At 42.6% G+C, this 20,846-nt stretch overlaps 1 protein-coding gene across 3 annotated transcripts in view; it reads right to left on the reverse strand.

Annotated features, from left to right (window-relative positions):
- Usp6nl (USP6 N-terminal like) overlaps window positions 1–20,846 on the reverse strand; it is a 130,351-nt gene that overhangs the window by 102,214 nt on the left and 7,291 nt on the right. For all 3 annotated transcript variants that reach the window (XM_087590240.1, XM_087590242.1, NM_001106120.1), the window contains 1 exon segment: window positions 14,128–14,219. In XM_087590240.1, the coding sequence (XP_087446366.1) occupies window positions 14,128–14,131 (4 nt within the window). In that variant the 5' untranslated portion in view covers window positions 14,132–14,219.

The raw sequence follows: 20,846 nt of genomic DNA on the forward strand, positions 1-20,846 counted from the left end.
CCTTCAGATAGACAGTTGACGACTTACTTGTTTTCCCATTCTTCAACTGAGGTGCACAATGAATCCACAAGGTTAAATAAGTAAATAAAATCTGGCTTCCTCTGCCCCCATGGCTCCTCTGTAAAACTACAGCTTTGGGATCCAGAGCAAAGCTCTCAGCTCTTCTGTGAGAACCTCAGCATGTGCGTATACATCCACTCATGACACCGCCACCATCTGGTCTCAGCTCTGAGAAAACAGCACTGCAAACCTATGACAGCAGGAAAGGTTGTAAAGAAAGGAAAGCACAAGGCAAGCACCCAGACTGCTTGCTAGCTTTAGTGCACGCACTTGCATTGGTGCATTAAAGTCCTGGGGTTGCAGACAGATCTCGATAGACTTCCGAGCACAAGGCCCTAGGTCGGGTCCCCAGCTAGAAGGTCAGTAGGAAGTGGGCATGAATTGAAGGCTGATACATTCAGAAAGGTCAAAGCACCTTAAACCAAATGTGGCCTTTTAAGTAAAACCCTTCGAAGCCTGGATAGAAACAAACAAACCAACTCCACTCCCTCTACCCAACACCTTCTTTCCTGGGGCAATACTGAACAGGTACTAGGCACTGAATACCTCACACCTCTTCTGGAAAGAAGGTGAACAGTAACCAACTTTCCCTTTCTCCCTCTCAGAGATCAAACCCAAGGCCAAGAAATTATTAAGCAGATACTTTACCCAATTAGCATGCCCAATCTGAAAAGTTTGCTCACTTCCAATATTCTTCCTTCCACAGCAATGAAGATATATATATATATATATACATATATATACATATATATATATTCCTCTCAATAAAAATGATGTTTAGAAAACATGATGAAAAGAATACAGAAATCATTTTTTCATAAATATCAGCTGCATTATCCCACCCCACTGGCTTAGTTTTGATTTGAAATGAAAATTGTCACCACAACACACTACCAAGAGTATTTGAAAAGCTCTCCTTCAAATGATCTCTGGTCTAGAAAAATGTCATGGGAAATGCTAACTATACAAGGATAAATAAGCATAAAAGGTACGATATATAAGAATTCCAACACACACCCACACACATAAACACACTCACACATGCACACTCACACATACACACACATATACACACACACTCACAGACATACACACACATACACACACTCACACACATAGACACACATACACACATACTCACTCACACATACACACTCACACATACACACACACACACACACTCATATACACACACACACACACGGAGTGGGCACAAAAAGAAAAATATCAAAAATGATACCAGTAATTTTTCCTCTAAATGAGTGTTTGTCAATCTGTTGGTCTCAACCCTTTGAGGGTCAAAGAACTCTTTCACGGGAGTCACCCAAGACCACCAGAAAACCCAGATTTTTACACTATGACTTATAACATAGCAAAATGGGTTCTGAAGTAACAACAAAAATAATTTTATGGTTGGGAGTCACCACACCATGAATGTAATGGTTGAAGGAAAATGGCCCCCATAGGCTCATAGGTAGAAGCACGATTCAGAGATGTGGCCTTGAGTAAGTACGATTTTGTTGGAGGAAGTGGGAGAAGCTTAAGACAGACCTAGTGGCTGTCTCTTCCTGCTGCTTGCAGATTCCGATGTAGACTTCTCAGTTACCTCTCAAGCACCAGGTCTGACTGCATGCCACCGTGTTTCCCACCGTGATGATAATGGATAGTAAGTCAGCCCCATCTAAATTCTTTCCTTTATAAGCTTTGCCATGGTCACAGTGTCTCTTCACAGCACTAAAACCCACACTAAGACAATGAGGAACTGTAGAGGGTCACAGCTCTACAAAGGTTGGGACCCACTGCTGTAAATAACAGCATCACAGAGAAATGCTTACATTCTTCTTTGTGCTATACTGTTCAGTAAATGTAATCTACTGTTATTACTTTTAAAGCAGGGAAACACCCTTGTATTTAAAAAGTTCATCATCTTATTAAGAACTATGCATGCATGGGTAAGAACTATGCATGCATGGGTAAGAACTATGCATGCATGGGTAAGAACTATGCATGCAAGGGGCCTTACCCAGCACTAGGCTCTACATGCTCAACCCTCACCTCCCAGGCAAGATGTGCCCACTGCTGCAACTGCTTGATTGATTGACTGGTTTATCTGTTTATGTATGTATATGTGTGTGTGTGTGTGTGTGTGTGTGTGTGTGTGTATGTATGTATGTATGTGTGTATGTATGTATGTATGTGTGTGTGTATGTATGTATGTATGTGTGTATGTATGTATGTATGTGTGTGTGTGTGTGTGTGTGTGTGTGTGTGTGTGTGTGTATGACTTGAGGCCTGATCCACAACAATCAGCTTCATGCCTGATACTGTAACCCTGGTCGAAAGCTCACAGCTGAGAGGCCACAGAGCCCTGGATAAAGTCACTGTTGTTATTTTGCTAAGTGGTCAAGCTGTCAAATTGCCTCCTAGATACCTGTTTATATCCCTGGACGTAGGCTCCATTGAACTTTGGCCAGAGAAGTTTCTTTCTGCAACTGGCAGCTGCCGGGGAGAGACATAGCTGGTAACGTGCTGAAGGAGAATCAGTCCTAAACGGGGCATGTGTTACACTCCCAACCATGGCCCAGGGCCCTCACAGGAAGGGAAGCAGAAAGAGTCTAAGAGGGAGGGCAGGGAGGAGTACGGCAGAGCGCTGTGTCTGGGCCTGCCATGGCTACCTCACTCAAAAGCTCACAGCAGCTATGACTCATCTGCACAAGCCCTATACAAGGTCAAGCCTACCAAAACCCTAGTACAGATGGGTAGATGGTCTCTAGGCTTCAAGCTTACTGAAAAGCTAATGGCTGCTAAGAGCTGCTGGGAGCCTAGGGAGAGCATTCCCTTTTGAAGACATGGCCAATAGTCATGTTTCTGTGTATGACCTCACACACATGCACATAAGGGAAGTACACCTGGGAGGAGACATGATAGGGCCAGGGGAGGAAACAGCTGGTAGCCGCAGCTATGATAATTGTCTCTGTATGCTAAAAAAATCCAGTGGTGCTTAGAAGACAGAAAAACACAGTTGCCTTGCCCTGACCACCTGCAGAAGCTGTGAGCTGCTGGTCTCTGCAACAGAGCAGCTCTTACCTGTTACCCAGAAATTTGACTCTGCTTCCTACATTAGTACTTGTATTATCATCCCCAAACCAACAACTTTCTGGTAATCCTCAAAGTGTTGACTTCCTTCTTCTCACCATATCCAAATCCCAGGAAGGAGACAGCAGGAAGAGAGAGGTGCGATGACAGGAGACAAAAGCACTCTCTCCTCTGCCCAGCCACACAGCTTGACACCATCCACCTACTTTGTTCAGATCAAACTATTGGGCAAAAACATTTCAGATGAAGGGGTCAATATCAGACTGATATTAATAGTGAGTGATAGAAGGAAACAGCTGGACAAAGGAAAGAAATCTTTCCCTAACGCTTCTCACTCATCAAAAGAAAAACAAAACAAAACACTGGATCTGGTCTCTCATAAATTACTCCTCTCATTCTTTTGGTAAAATAAAATCATAAGTTTTCACCGGGGCATCTTGTCTGACCTAAATCTGAAGAAGTCCAAGAAATCAGTGGAGTACTAAAGAGAAACCATAATCCCGCATGCACAGCAGACAATGCTGTCCATAATTCAAACCAACGGCACAGAGCCTTACGGACTTATAAACTAGCATCAGAGGTCCTTCTACTCTTCTTTTTGTCAATATCTGCCTTTCAGAGATTCTTCTTATTGTAAAAATAACACCAAGTTCCAGTGCAGAAAAATAAGAATAAAAAAAGAATCAAAATCAAATACCGTCTCATGTCTGCCATATGGAAATATACATTATTTATCAACTTCCTGACTGGTCCAGGAACTCATCGCTAGTGTCCCACACGCCCTGTCCACACGTCATCAGCACATCACCTTTATGCCACACTCACAGAGCAGGGCTGGCACTGAGCTCCACATATAAACTCTCTACGTCTCAGGAATAACAACCCAGCATCTTCTACTCTTGGCAACTGCTCAAATAGTTGTTTCTTTATCCCATTTTCAAGATGGTATTTTTACTTTCCTGGAAAAGCACTTTAGAATTAAGCTAATGTCACTTTTCTCCCAAGGAAAAGAATGTGAGGCCACATTTCTTGTGACAAAAACAATCTGTAAATACTCAAGAAGACAAATGGACCACAAATGGGGAAAGACTACTGAAAATCAAATCATAAACCCATCTCTAAGTAATAACTTATTCTGGGCCAGCAAATTAGTTTGCAGGCTTTGCTTCTTTATCATTCCACTGAATGATAGAGGAAAAACATGTCACTCTGCCCTAGAATTTCAAAAATCAATCTCCAGAAACTTGGCATATGAAATTCAACATGGTAATTATAAAAAATAAAACTTATGGGCTACATCTTTTTCTGCACCTAAAATCTATAACACTGCATGTTCCAGCAGTGTTTTAATTCACACTGGCCGACAGTGAGCCCACTGAAGAGTCAATCAAGGGCATCAGCCAATCCTCACTGGCTCACTGTTGTTGTTGTTGTTGTAATTGTTTTGCGGGGGTTTTTTTTTCTTGTAGTTGATTACCACAAAAACGTATTTCTTTCAAAAAGCATTTAGGTTTGTGTTTACAGCCTTAGAATAAACAATATCCTAGTTTAGACCAAAAGTTCGCATGCACACATGTATAAAGCACACTGCTTCCATAAACACCATGAAGGTGCATGTATATAGACGGTAACACAGATATCTCTGTCATGCCCTAATATGATATCTACAGTTTCCCTAGCACATTATTAAAACAGAGAACAGAGATAACCCTTGGTGTCCTGTTCAGGTACCACATTACGTAGAGCCTCTTCTATGTCCTCCAGGCTTCCTTCCTTCCAGAAACCTCTGTCAACCAACTCCCCCTTTTCTATATAGTACACATTACCTCTCCTCTGACCACACAAAATGGCCACGTCCATAAAATAACATGTCTACAAACACACAGAGCATGTTCCACAATCAATCTTAAAAGTGCAAAAGGTCACATCCAAGGTTTAAAAGTCACGATTTTTCAATAATCACTTCAGAGGGAAAAGATTTTTTTCAGAAGGCAAAAGACAGCATGCTGAAAACTCTCAGGTGACATTTCCCCCGAGTCTCAAAATTTATTTTAGCACTATTGTCATAGTCTTTTAAATGATGCTGAATTAAGTTGAAGAAGATAGAATGTATTACTTTTGATGAGTTTTTTTTTAAAAGAAGAATGGGGACTAGAGATGTGGTTCAGAGGTAAGAACGCTTGCTGCTTGTGGTGTCCTGACTGAGAATGGCCGCCTCCATAAGCTCAAAGGTTTGACTACTTAGTCACCAGGGAGTGGCACTGTTTGAAAGGATTAGGGGGTGTGGCCTTGTTGGAGGAAGTGTGTCACTGGAGATGGACTTTGGGATTTCAAAAAGCCCATTCCAAACTCAGGATTTCTCTCTTATGATAGACCCCGACGTAGAACGGTGTGTTCCCTTGGGACCATGTCTGCCGGTGAGATGCCATGGCCCTGCTATAATACCAATGGACTAAACCTCTGAAAATGTAAGCCTGCCCCAGTTAAATGTTTTCCTTTACAAGAGTTGCTGGGGTCATGGTGTCTCTTCGTTCGCAGCAACAGAACACTGATTAAGACGCTGCTCTTCCAGAGAACCAGAGCTCAGTTTCCAATACCTATCTATCCTGGGCAGGTCATACTGCCTCTAACTCCAATTCCACAGGAGTTCCAGAGGATGGCACCCTCTTCTGACTTCCATGGGGAGCCATGCGCGTGTGCACACGCGTGCACGCACGCACGCGTGCACACACACACACACGCACACATGTGCACACATGCAAATTATAAAATATATCTTAAATATAAAACTAAAGTAATTAGTGTGAGTGGACTGAGAGCATGGCGGTCCACACTAATCCCAGGAGGCGGCAGGCAGCGGCAGGAAGACCTCAACAGCTTAGAGGTTAGGCTGGACTCCACAGTAAGTTCCAGACTGCCCAGCTATGTAGGAAGGCTCTCTCTAATGAACAAAAAGATGAGACACAGTGGGGCTTCTCCTTACAGGAAATTTGCAAACCATCTCTTCTAAAGCACCTCCTTCTACAGAATAGGATGTCCTATTTCCAAGCCTTACACTGTCTCTCAGTATCAGTTCTTCACACTGCTCTCTTCCAGTTTTCAGGAATTCTGCAGCTCAGTGACCGGCCTCCCTGAGCACAGGCCCTTGCTCCCGCAGATGTGTTTCCTTCTTTCTATTAACAATCACAGACTTCTAGTGCAATATCCATCTTCCCTCCTAGTTCTGTGCTCTAAAAGGCCAAGTTTATGTTCCTTAGTCTCAGCTCTATCTGAGGATCAACGCAGCAACAATATAATGGAGAGCCTCCTGTGTACACTTAAACAAAAGTCTTGAATTTAATTCTCTTCCTTAAGAGTTATGTTAAAAAGTCAAACATCACGATAATTCTGGAAAGTGTTAGTTACAGTATAATGTGCCTCAAGGTTATCACCTTTATACATTTGAATTGCTTATTTTTATAATAGCCAAATGCATTTTCTAGGTCTTACACTACCTTGCATGAGTTATTAAACTTTTACTAGTTGTACCTGTACGTAACTAAGTACCTGACACTTCCTATTAAAATAACTCTCTAAATCTTACTTAGAACAGAGTCTTCATGCATGTTTACTCTATTTTCATCCAAGGAAAAAAATCAAAGGGATAATGAGACAGCAGTCATAAGGCTAATCTTCAGTGATGTAATCTTAATTTATAGATAAATCTTTATAACTGTTTTATACAACTGACATTACAGTCAACATAATTCAAAATACCAATTCTACTAAAAGGAATCTAAGTAAAAGCCAAATATTGTCTCTTTACAAAGTCACCTCATGTTCTAGAAAGATTGTTACATTTTTCTTATCTTTGTAATAGACAGTAAAGGAGAATAAATTATCTCCTTATGCAAGAAATCTGAATCCTAGTCAATCGGTTGAAGAAATGATAAATGTTGCTTTTGAAGAGCTCGATGAGAAGGGAATCTAGAGATCACCACGCAGCTCCTTCCTCTTCCTGACACAGGGCCCTGAGATAGGGGATCCCTCCAGAGAAATGCCCGTAAGACTTCTCGCACACAGAGAGACAACACAAAGCTAACACAAAGAATGCCACTCAGGGTCCTCACACACAGCATCACGCCATTCCTGTTCCAATCTTCTATAATCTGAAGCACCACTATAGTTAAAGACATCATGACTCCAAATGTCCTGTAATTTGATATAAATCTTAGTGTTAAGTATGTGACCGTCGTCTTTTATGCTTTCTTAACATTTAGTACCTAAGTGCTTGCTTTCTTCCTGTGAGAAGGAAGTAGCCTGGTGCGACTTGCAGAGTCACCAATGAAAGGTAAAAGAACTGTTCTCAAACTTCCTAATGCTGCCACCCGCCCAGCAGTCCCTCATGCTGTGCTGACCCCAATCATACAATTGCTTTCATTGCACTGCCATTTTACTACTGTTATGAATCATAATGTAACTATCTGGTATGCAGGATATCTGATATGTGATCCTAGAGAAAGGGATGTTCAACCAGCAAAGGGGTCGTGACCCAAAGGTTGAGAGCCACTGCAGTAGAGGCTTTTGTTTTCGAGTGACTTCCTAATTTCTGAGCAGCAGTCATAATACAAGGACATCACATTTCCATTTAAAAACAAATGCACAAACAGACCTAGACCAGCAGTATGGCTCAGTGGGTAGACCTACTGCCAAGCCTGAAGCTCTGTGCTCCGTCCCCTGGACCGATATGGTAGAAGGAGAACGATGACTCCTACAAGCTGTCCTCTGACCTTTCACTTGACACAGCGTGCACACGTACGTATACAAGAGGCAGACAGACAGGTACTCAAAAAACAAAACCCACTAATTTGTAGCTCAGTGCGTGAACTGGGAGCAGAGTCTGGAATAGGAGCTAGCAGAGCTGTTCAAAGTCTCTGGCCTGCCGTAACCTCGGGCTCACACACAGGCTACAGAGCTTCCTTCACAGAAACATCACTCTCCAAAGAGGAAAAACAAGTAGCACCAAAACACCGTTAAAACACCGTTTCCTATCAGTCTGGAGGAGATGGGCAGGGCAGGAAGTGAGCCTCACAGTCCTGCAGAATGAGGTCGTCCCCATGCACACTGATGGCGCATCCCTCTAACAGGAGTGTCTCCTGGTCTGAAGTGAAGCAGTGATAGCACAGCTGTCCAGCTGTGCATAAATAAAAGCTCACTACAGACAACACAGCAGACACCACTTCCTCAGCCATGCGTCCACTGTCTCTTGATAAATGAGAATAGTTTCAGATAGAAATCCAGTTTTAGAGACATTAATAAAAAAGATGTGGATTTTTTTCTAAACATTACATCATTTTGAATCAGACTCCACAAAAAAAAAGCACAAAGATCAAACTTTTATAAAATCATAAAAGATAAAATAGAGTATTAATTTGAAATATTCATGCCAAGAGGACCAATAAAACGGAGCAGAGAACATGCAGCTGCATCCTGAACAATGGGACGTCTGAAAGCGGCTCAGACGTAGGTGTGGAGCCACACGCAGGTCCCCAAGCCCTGACACGTGTTTCCTTACACAGTACAGCAAGGTGTGCTCAGTACGGTATACTTACACAGTACAGGCGGAGTCCTCTAAGACATAACTGAGTAAAAACCTCACCGCCTAATCAGAACTTTCTGAGGTGCAAGGCTCCCTAATGAGCCAGTGTAAGCCACAAACTTCCAAAGAAATCCAGGTGAAGGCTGGTGGGGAAGCAGGTAGCAGTGGGCCAGCAATTAAAGATAGCAAGCCATGAGCCCGACCCAACAAGGCTGGTCAACAGCAAAGTGTTCCATCCCAAGCCTCTGGAGCTCTAGGGACCTGAGGAGGACTGCCACCATGAAACTGTATGCTCAATGGAATGTACGCTTCTCCTTAAGAATGAACCGTCTTCCACAGGGCCACTGAACGCATGAATTCACCACAGGGCCACTGCACGCACCAATTCACAGCTGCTGCGATTACATGCACAAGACCTGCACAAGATCAGGCCAGCCAAAACTTCCCAGCATGAACAGAGGAGGGGTTCATGCTCCAGCAGATGGCCCTGTGCCCATGCACACACAGGCAGCATACAGTGGGCTCTGTGGGACAGAAGTGGTAGGACAGAGCTGAGGGAAGGGGGAGAGTGGTCTGACCAAAACATGTACTATGCACTATAAAAATCTCAATAAAGAAACAATATAAAAGAATTAACTGTCTTGAAAGAAGTCCATAATCTGTTACTACAAAAAAACTTACTGAGGTTGATTTATACATCAATTGTGTATATATTTTGCAATATAGTATATGTCTAAAATGTTATTATTAATGGCAGGCTTACAAAAACTGGTAAATAATTTAGCTTTGGAGAAATAACGTGTAAATGGTTTGCAATTTTAACCAGTATACTTAATTTTAGAAGCTGGAAAGGCTATTGCTACTTTAACCATTTGTTTACGCTGAAACTCTAAATGACTTTCCATCAAAGGAAACCAGAATTCCACCAAAAATGTTTTAATTGTACATAAATGTCTTTCTATAGAAGTATAAGGAGAGAAGAAAGGAGGAGGAGAAGAAGGACAGAGAGGGGCAGAAGAGAGGGGAGGGAAGAATATCAACAATTGATAAATCTGAGTCCAAAGTCTATGGGAATTTGGGACATTATTTTTATAATTTTTTTAAGTTTGGTAAAAGTGTCAAAAGTAGAAACAAAAAATTAAGCTATCTCCTAAAATTTAAAAATATAAAAAAAAATCATAGCTGAATATACTGTATAAATCTGCATTCGGCTCTATTTAGTCCACGACAGTGTCATATTAAGAGCTATTCACTTCCTATAGCAAGAGGATAAATGAGCTAAAACCCAAATGCATTCCACGCTGAGTGGTTGGGATCTAAGGGCAGGTAACTAAGGAGCTAACAGTGTGCTCTTCCTGAGAAGCAGAAACACCAATATTTAAAGGACAACTCGACTGAGATTTTCTTTCACCTTTCAGCCTACTTCCAAGGTATGAAGTCTTCCTATTTCTAGGTAGACTAATGTTCCATACAGAACTGTTAAACAATGTTTAGAAGTATCTATCACTACCAATCCTTCCAATGACTGAGACTAGCAGAACCCCTAGGCTGTCACTGAGGAACTCGACGATCTACTGGATTTATATCATTATCTACTAGAACACACATCAAAGCGGACCGTTCCCACTCCACTAGGAAACCATCAAAACCCTACATCAAATGTCAACCCATTTCTTTTCCTTGGCTTAAATGAGAGATATTTCCTATGCAAAAGTGACCAATTTAAAAACAAAAACCAAAAAACAACAACTCATCCCATTACCGAGGCTAAAGGGCAAGGTCAGACATGCCAACGTACAATAAGTACCCCGACTGACCCAGCCAGAGAAGAGAGCAGACATCCCAACAACTTACAAACAGCATTAACTTCCAAGTACACCTTCCCTGATAAAGAAAGAATATGGTAGAAATTAAATTTAAAAAGAGAGAAAATGGGGTTTCAACATGAAGCTTTGAGAAGAAAAATTAAGTATAACTTAATTGCTTTTATCGTGCTTTTTGTTTTAAACATACACATCAAGATAATCGGTAAATACTGTTGCTGGCATGTTCGGGGAGTTTTCCTTGCTATAATATCCATCAACCACCCAAGACACCCACTGTCTTATTTCATCTGTGGTTTTACATGATGAAGTCAACAAACTGAATAAATGCAAACTATGCAGATACAAAAACAGAAAACGATTTAAGTGCTAAAATCAAAGCCTTTCTGTTAGCTGTAATCAAGTTAACAATCCACAATGACATTCACAACTGTCACAATATCATCCCAAGTCCTCAGCTCAGGATTTCCTAAAATACATGCCGGCAAGAATGACAAAAAAACACTGAAAAACACAGCATGAGCAAACCCTCAGGTCCGGAGGGGTGGGGCTGCCGGGGAGCAGGTGGGATTGCCCCGCTGACGACACATGATGTGTGCTAAGGTTGTCTCCACCCCACATCTATCTCTCTCATGTGCTGTGCAAAAATTACTCTGCTCTGTATGTTTCCTGACACAAAAACAGCTGGGAGACCAGAAAAGTAAACCTAGTCACTTATCTAAGTATCCAATCCTTCTTCTGATATCATATCCGTGCTGAAGAAACAATCAGTAATAATCCGAAATCATATTCTCACCAAGTCTACGTTAGAAAGCCTATCTAGATCTGATACTTTCCACTGTAGGAAAGCCTATCTACATCTGATACTTCTCCCTGTAGTACCTTTTAACCTCAACTACATTTCCATGTGGATTTTTTTTTCAAAACATGAATTCCTGATACATTCAATTCCCACTTTCTGTGATTAAGAACTCATAGAAACCCACTGTAACACTCCTCAGGCTACCTGAAAAATGGGGGTCTGATCAGCGACAACTTCTTTTTCTATATAATATCATCAAACTGTCAAGAACAGAAAATATAACCCAGTCTGATTCAAAGAAAGCTTGAAAAGAACCAAGCTCTAAGAACACATTAGCAAAGCAAACACTGTCCGAATAACCGACTTTTTAAATTTACAGTAGAAGCATGTGCTTTTCTGAGTAATTTCTCCAGAGTGAAATCTTAAGTCATGCCCATAACTGGAATCTTTGATACCATAAGCCCCACAATGAACGACCTGAGCTGTCTCTCGCCAGGCCCTCCCTAGCTCTGTGCTAGAACGTTCAGCCACGCCATGCACCCGTGTGGAGTCAACCTCCCTTTCTCACACCTTTCTCCACTACACCCTCTACAGTCTTCACAGAACAACACCTCAAATCTCATTGGAAACATAGTAATACACCACAGATCTATCACAGACCAAGACATGCATACCTGTAATATTTATTTAATACCTAAATGTCAAAAATCGTGATTGCCCTCAAGGAACACATGACCTGAACAGGCAACGGGTGCAGCAGACTTGCCTGGTGAGGGCAGGGGAAAGGAATGACTGAGGCGTTCTCTCGGAGCTAGGATGAGAGCAAAGGCCTACTCTATCAATAACCTCAGATGTGAGGCATGGAATGTGGCCTCATGCTAACAGTGGAAGCCCATGACAGTCTTCATCTCTGAGGTTCCTCTTCTCAGAAGACAGACACAGAACAAATAGTTTACCAAATGCACTGAGACACGGCACAGAGACGACATGGCCATGCCAGAGCATGTTAAACATCGGAATGGATCAGAAGTCATGTGACTCCAGGGAAGCTGCTCCGCTCCAGGGCAGGGAAGGTGGCTGAAGCCCTGTGCTGGGGCGGCTATAAATGCAGGCAGAGTCAGCATGGGGCTCTCCACTCCAACCTGGAGCTGCGTGGTGCTCTTCCTCACTGTACAGCACTGAAAGGCTTCTGTCAACTGTGCTAAGGCTACACTGTAGAGAAAGATGCTGACCTAAGGCCAGCTGACTTGAGACTGAATCCGTGATGTCTCTAATGTCACCATGGGGTTGGGGCTCTGATCCACTAACACACCCAATTCCGATCTGTGCATTCTAAAGGCAGGCGGAGACAATGGCATATCTGCTAGACAGCAGGGACAGAGGGAAACATAAAGTCCACCAGAGTTCCTGCTGAGACAGAGATGATGACCGTACCAGCAATACCAACACTCATAAATGCACTGCAGACAGACTGGAAAATGTACTGAATAATCTAATAAGACTTCAAAGCACTCCCCAAGAGACGCTCAGAAACATTAGGGCATTTAAACACACAAACAACAGTACAATAAGGAGAAAAGCTTATGGACATTTTAAGAAGAACCAACTTTCAACTATAACAAACAAAGCAGTAAGCACTGAATTGTTAGAACCTGTTACTGACAGTACCACCTCACGGGCCCAGTCCACCTCCACCTTCACCCTCACAAAGATCTGACTTCTGCATGAGCAAGACACTGGGATGAGAAAATGAAAACAGAAGTTACCTGTCCTCAGAGAAACTCATGTAACAATGAAGCCAATAGAACTCTAAAACTACAAATAGGAGTTAAACAATCTTGCAACTTCATTCTAATTTTCATGAACTCATGAGCATCTTCACCAGAGTTGGGGTTTCTGTGAAATAACCTTGTATGAATGAAACTGAGACAGGACACACAGCTTCCTCCAAATCGGGATCGGAATGCGTCTAACAATTGATCTTTTTATTTAAAGTCTCCCAGCTCCCCCCAAAAAGACACAGTAGATACTTTAAAACCCAATGGTAACTTCCTGAAATTATCTTTAGTAGGAGGTCTCAAACATTTCACTAAAAACCATAAGAAAAGCTGCCTTAATTCATATTAAGGTAAACACAACCAATATAAATAATATACAAAAAAGTGTAGACTAACATTCTAACAAGGAAATGCTCACACCATCCTACAGTTTCCACACTCAGAAAGTCTGAATTTCCAACAGCCGTTTAGGAGCCCATGTAGAGTAAACCCAAGTCTTTCTTCCTACTCTAAAAGTAAACACTGACCACAGTAAAATCCAATTCTTATGGGCAGAAAGAAGAGGAAAGTAAGACAAATGCATCCCTTTAAAACTAAGAAGATAAAGTTTTTCTCAAACCTGCTAAGTCCAGAATAGCCTTGCTTTCTTGCTCTACTAAAAACACTGAGAGGCTGCTGTGGTTTTACATAAATAAAATAACCCATGTTGCTCAATGATGACATTTCACACTATAAGATTTCTCCTAACTATGGTCAGCTACACTATTCCCTCTCATACTTTTAGAATCTTTCCCCAGTAGGAAACTGAAAGCCAACAGAAGCCCTTAAGTGACAGAAGTGGTCAGCTAATACTCCCTCATCACACCTAACTCTAACATAGACTGCACAGCGAAATGTGTCTCCCTGCCTGAAGAGAAGCACGTGCGCATGCAGCGGTAAGGAAAAGTAACAGGTTTCTTCTGCTGACCAGGCAGCAGGCAGGATACTCACTCATGACTGCAAAAGTCTCGGTGCGCTGTCCCGACCCAGCACCAAACCAGACTCTGCTGTCCAGGGCTTCTCAGAGGAATGCATATCCTGTTCTGCAAACAGAAGAGAGAGAAATCACATTTTCTGAAGGTCAGTATTTAAGGCTTCCTAAAAGGAAATGAAAACAAATTTAATTCAGTTTTTTCTATTATCTCTAGAACCCCTAGTCATCCTCCTTTAAATATAAAAGATTACTACTGATCACCATCTGATTCGAAGTTCCCTCTTTCTGAAACAAGTAGCTTCAAGAATTAAAACTATTTAGAAGGCGACTGCCGTACCGGTGCTTAGCGTGTAGAAGAGAACTGTCATAGAAAAGCTTCTAAACTCGAATCCTCAGTACTGAACTTATTCCTTCCCATTTCCAGATAAGAAAGAAAAGGAGAGAGTGCCCTGCTAGGACAAATGAACAAATCATGCCTGCAAAATCTATTTTGACTGCATACAAATTATTCATATAAAAAATGACCACAAAAGTTACCGCTATAAACTTTCTGTAATGATGTCACTTCCTCATTACAAACATAATGTTTTCATACTTATTCAGTTATGTGGAGTACACATCCTTTCAAGGCATCCTAAGTATTTTAACAATGTATCTGGTAAATAAGTTGCAACTTTTAGACATAGTTCTTTCCACTAAGTGTAGCATAAGCTTTGCTTTGTATTATGTGGGTATCAATGCTACAACACACTTGACCCTTGACTAAGATTCGCATTATAAAGCTTCCTCTTTTGGGTTTTTAGATGAGGCATACTCCTAGTGGTTAAACAGTAACACGAACCCATGAAGGCCTTCCCAGCTCTGAGACATGTCACAGCTCTGCGATTCAATACAAAGATGTACACCTGCATAACCTCCTTCATAAACCAGTAAGCCATGTCCCACGATCACGGAAAGTAACACTTTATTTTCTAAATCATTCAAGAAAACAGAAAGCAGTGAGTTCCTGCCTCACTTGCTAGGAGGGGTATGAGTCACAGTTAGTTAGGAAGGCACTTCTAAAGATTCGTTTTGCTGTGTCCATGCACTGTACTCAGATCATATAAGATGCACAATGTAGAGATTGCATCAGCCATGTGTATGCACCAATGGGCTTGCACGGCAGTTAGCAGTGGTGTCTAATCAGGCTCTGCCACCTGTCACCTGACCCCAGCTGTCAGGTTTTCTTCTTCATCTGTGCATTAGCCAGCGATTACCTTCCCAGATAACCCAATTACCCCACGGAAATGAGTAGTGTGGCAAACCTACAATCGCATATGATCCCACATTAGCTTCAGATACGTGTCCAAAGTTTCTCACCATAAAGACACTCCTCGATGGTGTTGGATTAAGTTTACTGGATTTGATTTCCCTCCTTGGAAACTAAGAGATGGGGCATGCTGAATGACAACAGGAAAAGGCAGGAAATGTCACAAAATCACAAAACCGATAAAACCAAGGCCCCAAGAGTCCACGAGCATTCACACTTGGAGCAGTTACCCTTTGCCTGGGGCCGCATGTTCACACACATGTAATGTTGGGTTTTCTAAGTGGAAATATCAAAGTACCTCACAGGATGTCATGCCTCCTTCCTACCATACCATAAGAAGCCAAATAAAGCCTTTTCTGATATTTAAGACATAAAGAATTTTCTCCGCACTAAAAATATTATCTTCAAAAACATTAGGACAGGGGCTGGAAGAGTGGCTCAGGAGTTCGAGAGATTCTTGTTCTTCCAGAAGAACGAATAATTCAGGTCCATGACCCACATCAGGTGGCTCACAGCTGCCCAGAAGTTCCACTCCAAGAGCCCCGTGAGCCCTCTGTCCGGCCTCCTCAGCCACCTGCGCTCATGTTACACAAACCCACAGGCAAACATATGGGCCTACACAAAGTTAAAAATAACAATGTTTTCAGTCAGGATCATAAAACGTACAGACACTGTAAGGGTGTTCAGACTTAGTTCAAACTGTAAGCTTACAGTTTACAGACATGCAAAGCACGCATTAGACTCCAACAACTCTTACCCCACCTACTATTTGTACTATTTGGGGATTTCACACAATGCTCCCTGATCATACTCACTTCCAGTCCCCTGGGTCCACCTCCCACCCTTGTGACCTCCTCCCAGAAAAAAAAGGAGGGAAAAAAAGCAAATAAGAAAGGCTAAGTCCATCTTGCACTTGCACTCACGGAGCACGGTCAGACTCCCAGTGGCCGGTGGAGCTTGCTCCTGAATGACACAGTGAAGGTCGGCCGGTCAAGGTTCTTTATGCTCATCACTGCTTCAAAACGAGATGGGCTCCCCAGGCCACGCCCTGTCTACTGTCAAAGTAGGCAGTCTATGGATTGCTTTAGCAACCAAGTGACTTAGTAGCACCAGCACACAACATAAAATGTTTAGGCTCCCTCTCTCCTCACCTAGTTACCTTTCCCTAGAGAAGAGAAACGTATCCTAAAATCACAAGTTTGCATACTAGGTACTTTGTAGTATTTCTGCAAAGTCCAGCATTTACCATACTTTTCACACATTGGCTTTGGGGGGCGGGGGTAATATGTCTTCCTGGAATAGAGCAGAACCCACTACACCCAACTGGAGGCTGTAAGAGTCTGCCTACATTCTCTTGAGCTGAATAGGAGCATTAGAAATGGATACCAAAGGACCCCGCTGGGCCCAAATTGACACTTAACTGAAGATGGCCCACAGCTTACGACCAAAGCCAGCCAACCTCAGTCAAACACAGCCAAGGGTGAAGATCTACAAGCTAGAAATGTCTGCTGTCAGCCATTGAAATTTTGTGGTAATTGCAATATTACAGCCAAAGGTGACTAAGCCAGAGAATCCAGACACTGACTACAGAGCCAGGAGGATGGCTCAGCAGTTAAGAGCAGGTACACCTTTGCAGAGGACTGAAGTTTGATTCCCTGAACCCACACCAAGTGGTTTACCACATCCTTTAACTCCAGCTCCGAGGGAATCCAACACCACTGGCCTCCGTGGGCCCCAGCATTCATAGGTCCACACAAATGCACATACACAGATCCACATACGTACACATAAGTAAAAACAAAACAAGTCTTAAGACACTAACTTTAAAAACAAATTAACTAAACCAGGCTGTCGTGGCACACGCCTTTAATCCCAGAGGCAGATGAATCTCTTGAGTTTGAGGCCAGCCTGATCTATAGAAGGAGTTCCAGGACAGCACCGGCTATAAAGAGAAACCCTCTCTTGAAAGAACAAAAAGAATGAACTAAAGTTTCAAGTTAGAAAGAGTGCATTCAGAAACCTAGGCCCATACTAGCTATGGGAAACGAATGTAACAAGTGAGGCTCGTAGAAGCTGGACTTAAGGCGGCAAAGAGGAAGAGCTGGCAAATGCCACTCAGGCAGGGAGGCGTGGCTAGAGGATCCACGCCATGTTTGTGCTGCCATGTTTGTGACGGGAGGTACCAGAAACCACCCTGGGGCTGAGGGCAGAGTCCAATCTCAGCATCTGCCTGGCACTCGCAAGGCCCTGGGTTCAAATCCCAGCATCATACCACAAAAAGGAAGAGAGAACTTCCTAGCAGTTTTGACTGACTGTAAGAGAGAGAAAGGGAAGGGGAACTGGTAACATGCTGTTTGTCATAGCAAAAGAAACAAAAAACAAAACTCTGCAGAAGGATCAGTTACATCACCTGTTTATTACTGAGCATTATGAATCAATGAAATGAACCACAAGTACCCATATCAACCAAAAGTACATCTCGGAATTACTGATCTATTCTCACTCACGTGTGCTGTGCTGTAAAAGTACTTATACATGGACCACTGATGTCGAGGACACGTGAGCTCACTTGCCCCACTTACAGAATACATAAAGTGAGCGATGCATTAGTTAGAGATGTGCAGGTAGCTAATGTACTGTAGGGAGGAACACAGGAACATGACCTAGGTTCCTGAAGCCAGCGGGAGGCTGGGATAGGACAGTCAAGCAGGAGGAGACTGGTAGTTAACATCCTGTCACTTAAGCTGAGGGAGTCTTTATGTCATACGTAACCTCTTGTACAAATCTTGTATTAAACTGTATTCTAGTATCTTTTAAAAATTTCCCAAAAGTACAGAAATTTTAAATACAAGTAACATAAATACACGTAGTTATAATCTCTCATCAGCAGTGAAGGGACAGAGCGGCCGCAGTGACTCTCATTCCTTAGGTGTAAGAGACAAAGGCAGGTACTGTGCGGCTTGACTGCACGTGGGGAGGTAGTTCATTCTGAAGCATCGGGTTCATGGAGGAAGAGCCGAGCAGACACTGTCCATGTACACACATCTGGCCACCCAAAGACCTGGACCAGCCGTGCTGTCCAACCACTCACCTGCACAGCTGTATAATCCTGCGTAAGTCTTTCCCAGTAGCTCACTTTCCTGAATTACTATTGTTGAAAAGTCATTGCCCTCTCCCCTCCCATGGAATGCTTGAGAAAATCCTCTACCCCAGAAGTAGTTATAACATCGCAAAAATTTAAACATAAATGCCCAATAATAAACAACCGACTAGATCCTTCATTACTAATCACCTGTGTCCATTAAGACTCCCCGGCAATGCAAGGGAAGGGAATGAAGGGCGCTGCAGCGGCCTTTACTCACCCGCATCACAGAACCATCAAGAAAGCACGTCGGAAGTCAAGCTTTTCCGCCTCATGTTTATTTCCTCAAAGGCTCACAATCCAAGACTTGTTTGACTTCAGTTTTTAAATTTAAAACAGACAATGTAACCTGGTGTGGTGGCATATGCCTTTAACCCAGCACTCAAAAGGCAGAGGCAGGAAGAACTCTATGAATATGAGGCCAGGGTTCTGGCCTAAAGAGCAAGTTCCAGGCCAGGGCTACATAATAAAAGAATCAAAAAAAAATTAAAACTACAGTTTTTAAACTAAAAAAAATATATAATATATGCACTTATTGTTCATGCAATAAACCCTGGCTCCCAGGGGAGCCAGGCAGTAGCTAGACACAGCTACAAAGCTGTGAACACAATACTAACCCTTCACAACGTTTACATTATAATAATTCCAGTACCTTCCTTTCTTAATTCAGTCACAGCTCATTAGTCCTACTACATATGCCAGGGCAGATTCCCAGGTAGTGTCTTCCTACTCTACATGAAGAAATGACTCCGGTAAATACTACAGACATTATTCACTGAGACATTTCTCACCCCTGTCACTTCCTGTAAAGTACTCTAGAGCCACACAGACCCACAGAACACAGTACTAAATTCCCACAGCCGAATATTTACCCAGCACAAGGAGAGTACAGTGATCTGTCACTGACTCTGAAAAGGGGTTGCTCACTAAGTGAACAAAATATTTCCTGCTAATGAGATCAAAGAGTGAGATGAACTGAGTAGAGTGGTGGGTTCGGCAGTTAAGACATATATCCAAGGAATGCTTGATCAGTTAAAATCTAAACACCAAAATACACTCATCTGCTCGTTCAATAAATATTAATTCAACTCTACAATACATAAAAACTCCCCGAGTAGCTTAGGGCCAAAGACAAACTTGATCCCAGGCATCCCAAGCTAACAGAGGAAAAGTCAGAACAAGCCAACAGAAGCCAACTGGCAGAAGTGGTGCCAGGGCTCCCGTGAATTCCAGGCACTGTATTGAGAGTCAGGACTCATACAAGCCAGAGGATGCGAGTACAGAGATCTGAAGGTACCGTGTATGAAACTGGAAGCCAGCAAGATAGTGGTCAGCTGCACGAAAGGCCTCACAAGGAAGCAACGACAAGGTCCACTTGGCCTCCCTGGGCCTGCGTGTGCAGAAGTCACAGTTAAATTTTCCAGGCTGACTGGCACCCAGGAGTATCACAGGATCCTGTGTGAAAGGTGCCCTGGTGAACTAAATATAAAGTTGATGTGTGCATTAATAGTCCTGATACATTTTTGGGCTCATAAAATAAGGAAGTTGAAACACAATATTCAAGTTCTATTTGTAACTTGTGTTATTTATGACTTTAAGACTAATCCGAATTAAATGAGAAGCTGAGATTCTAGTTTCCTTAGCATAAGCAGGATCAAGAAATCAACTATCGCAGTCATTGAGGTATGAGCTAAAACAAATGCCACATTAAAGGGGGACTGGGGAAGATCCCGTTGACCGGAGGGGAAACCGTCAAAGTGGCTCACATAGTGAGACAGCAGACGCAACAGTAAGTCTGAGTCTAGACAACGCTCTTCTGGCAGCCCTCGACGATGGCAAAGTATTACCCTTGGAAAGAAGGGTTTGTGTTACCAGTCAGGAAAATAAACCCCAAGCAGGTCTGGAGAATGATCTCAGATATCAACGAAACATGATTATCATCACATACATTGTTAATATCTTAAAAAAATTCCTAAAATAAATAATAAAAATAAAAATCTAAAAGCTCTCTTCAGTAACTAATGCACATAATCATTGAATACATACCATAGAATACTGTTTTGAAAACCGCCCTAGTACTTCACAATCACACCTTTCTCCATAATCTCTATTTTCCAAAAACTAAGCTTCTAGCTGGGTATAAGCATGGAAGCTTCATGGGCTGGGGAGGTGGCTCGGAGGGAAAGAGACTGTGTTTGTCTGAAGTCAGAGTCAGCAGAACCCACGTAAAGGCCAGGTGGGTGTGCATGAGACCACTGGAGCACAAAGGCTGGCTTGAGACCAGC

Source organism: Rattus norvegicus, chromosome 17, assembly GCF_021556685.1.
Source record: "Rattus norvegicus strain SHRSP/BbbUtx chromosome 17, alternate assembly SHRSP_T2T, whole genome shotgun sequence".
NCBI lineage: Eukaryota > Metazoa > Chordata > Mammalia > Rodentia > Muridae > Rattus > Rattus norvegicus.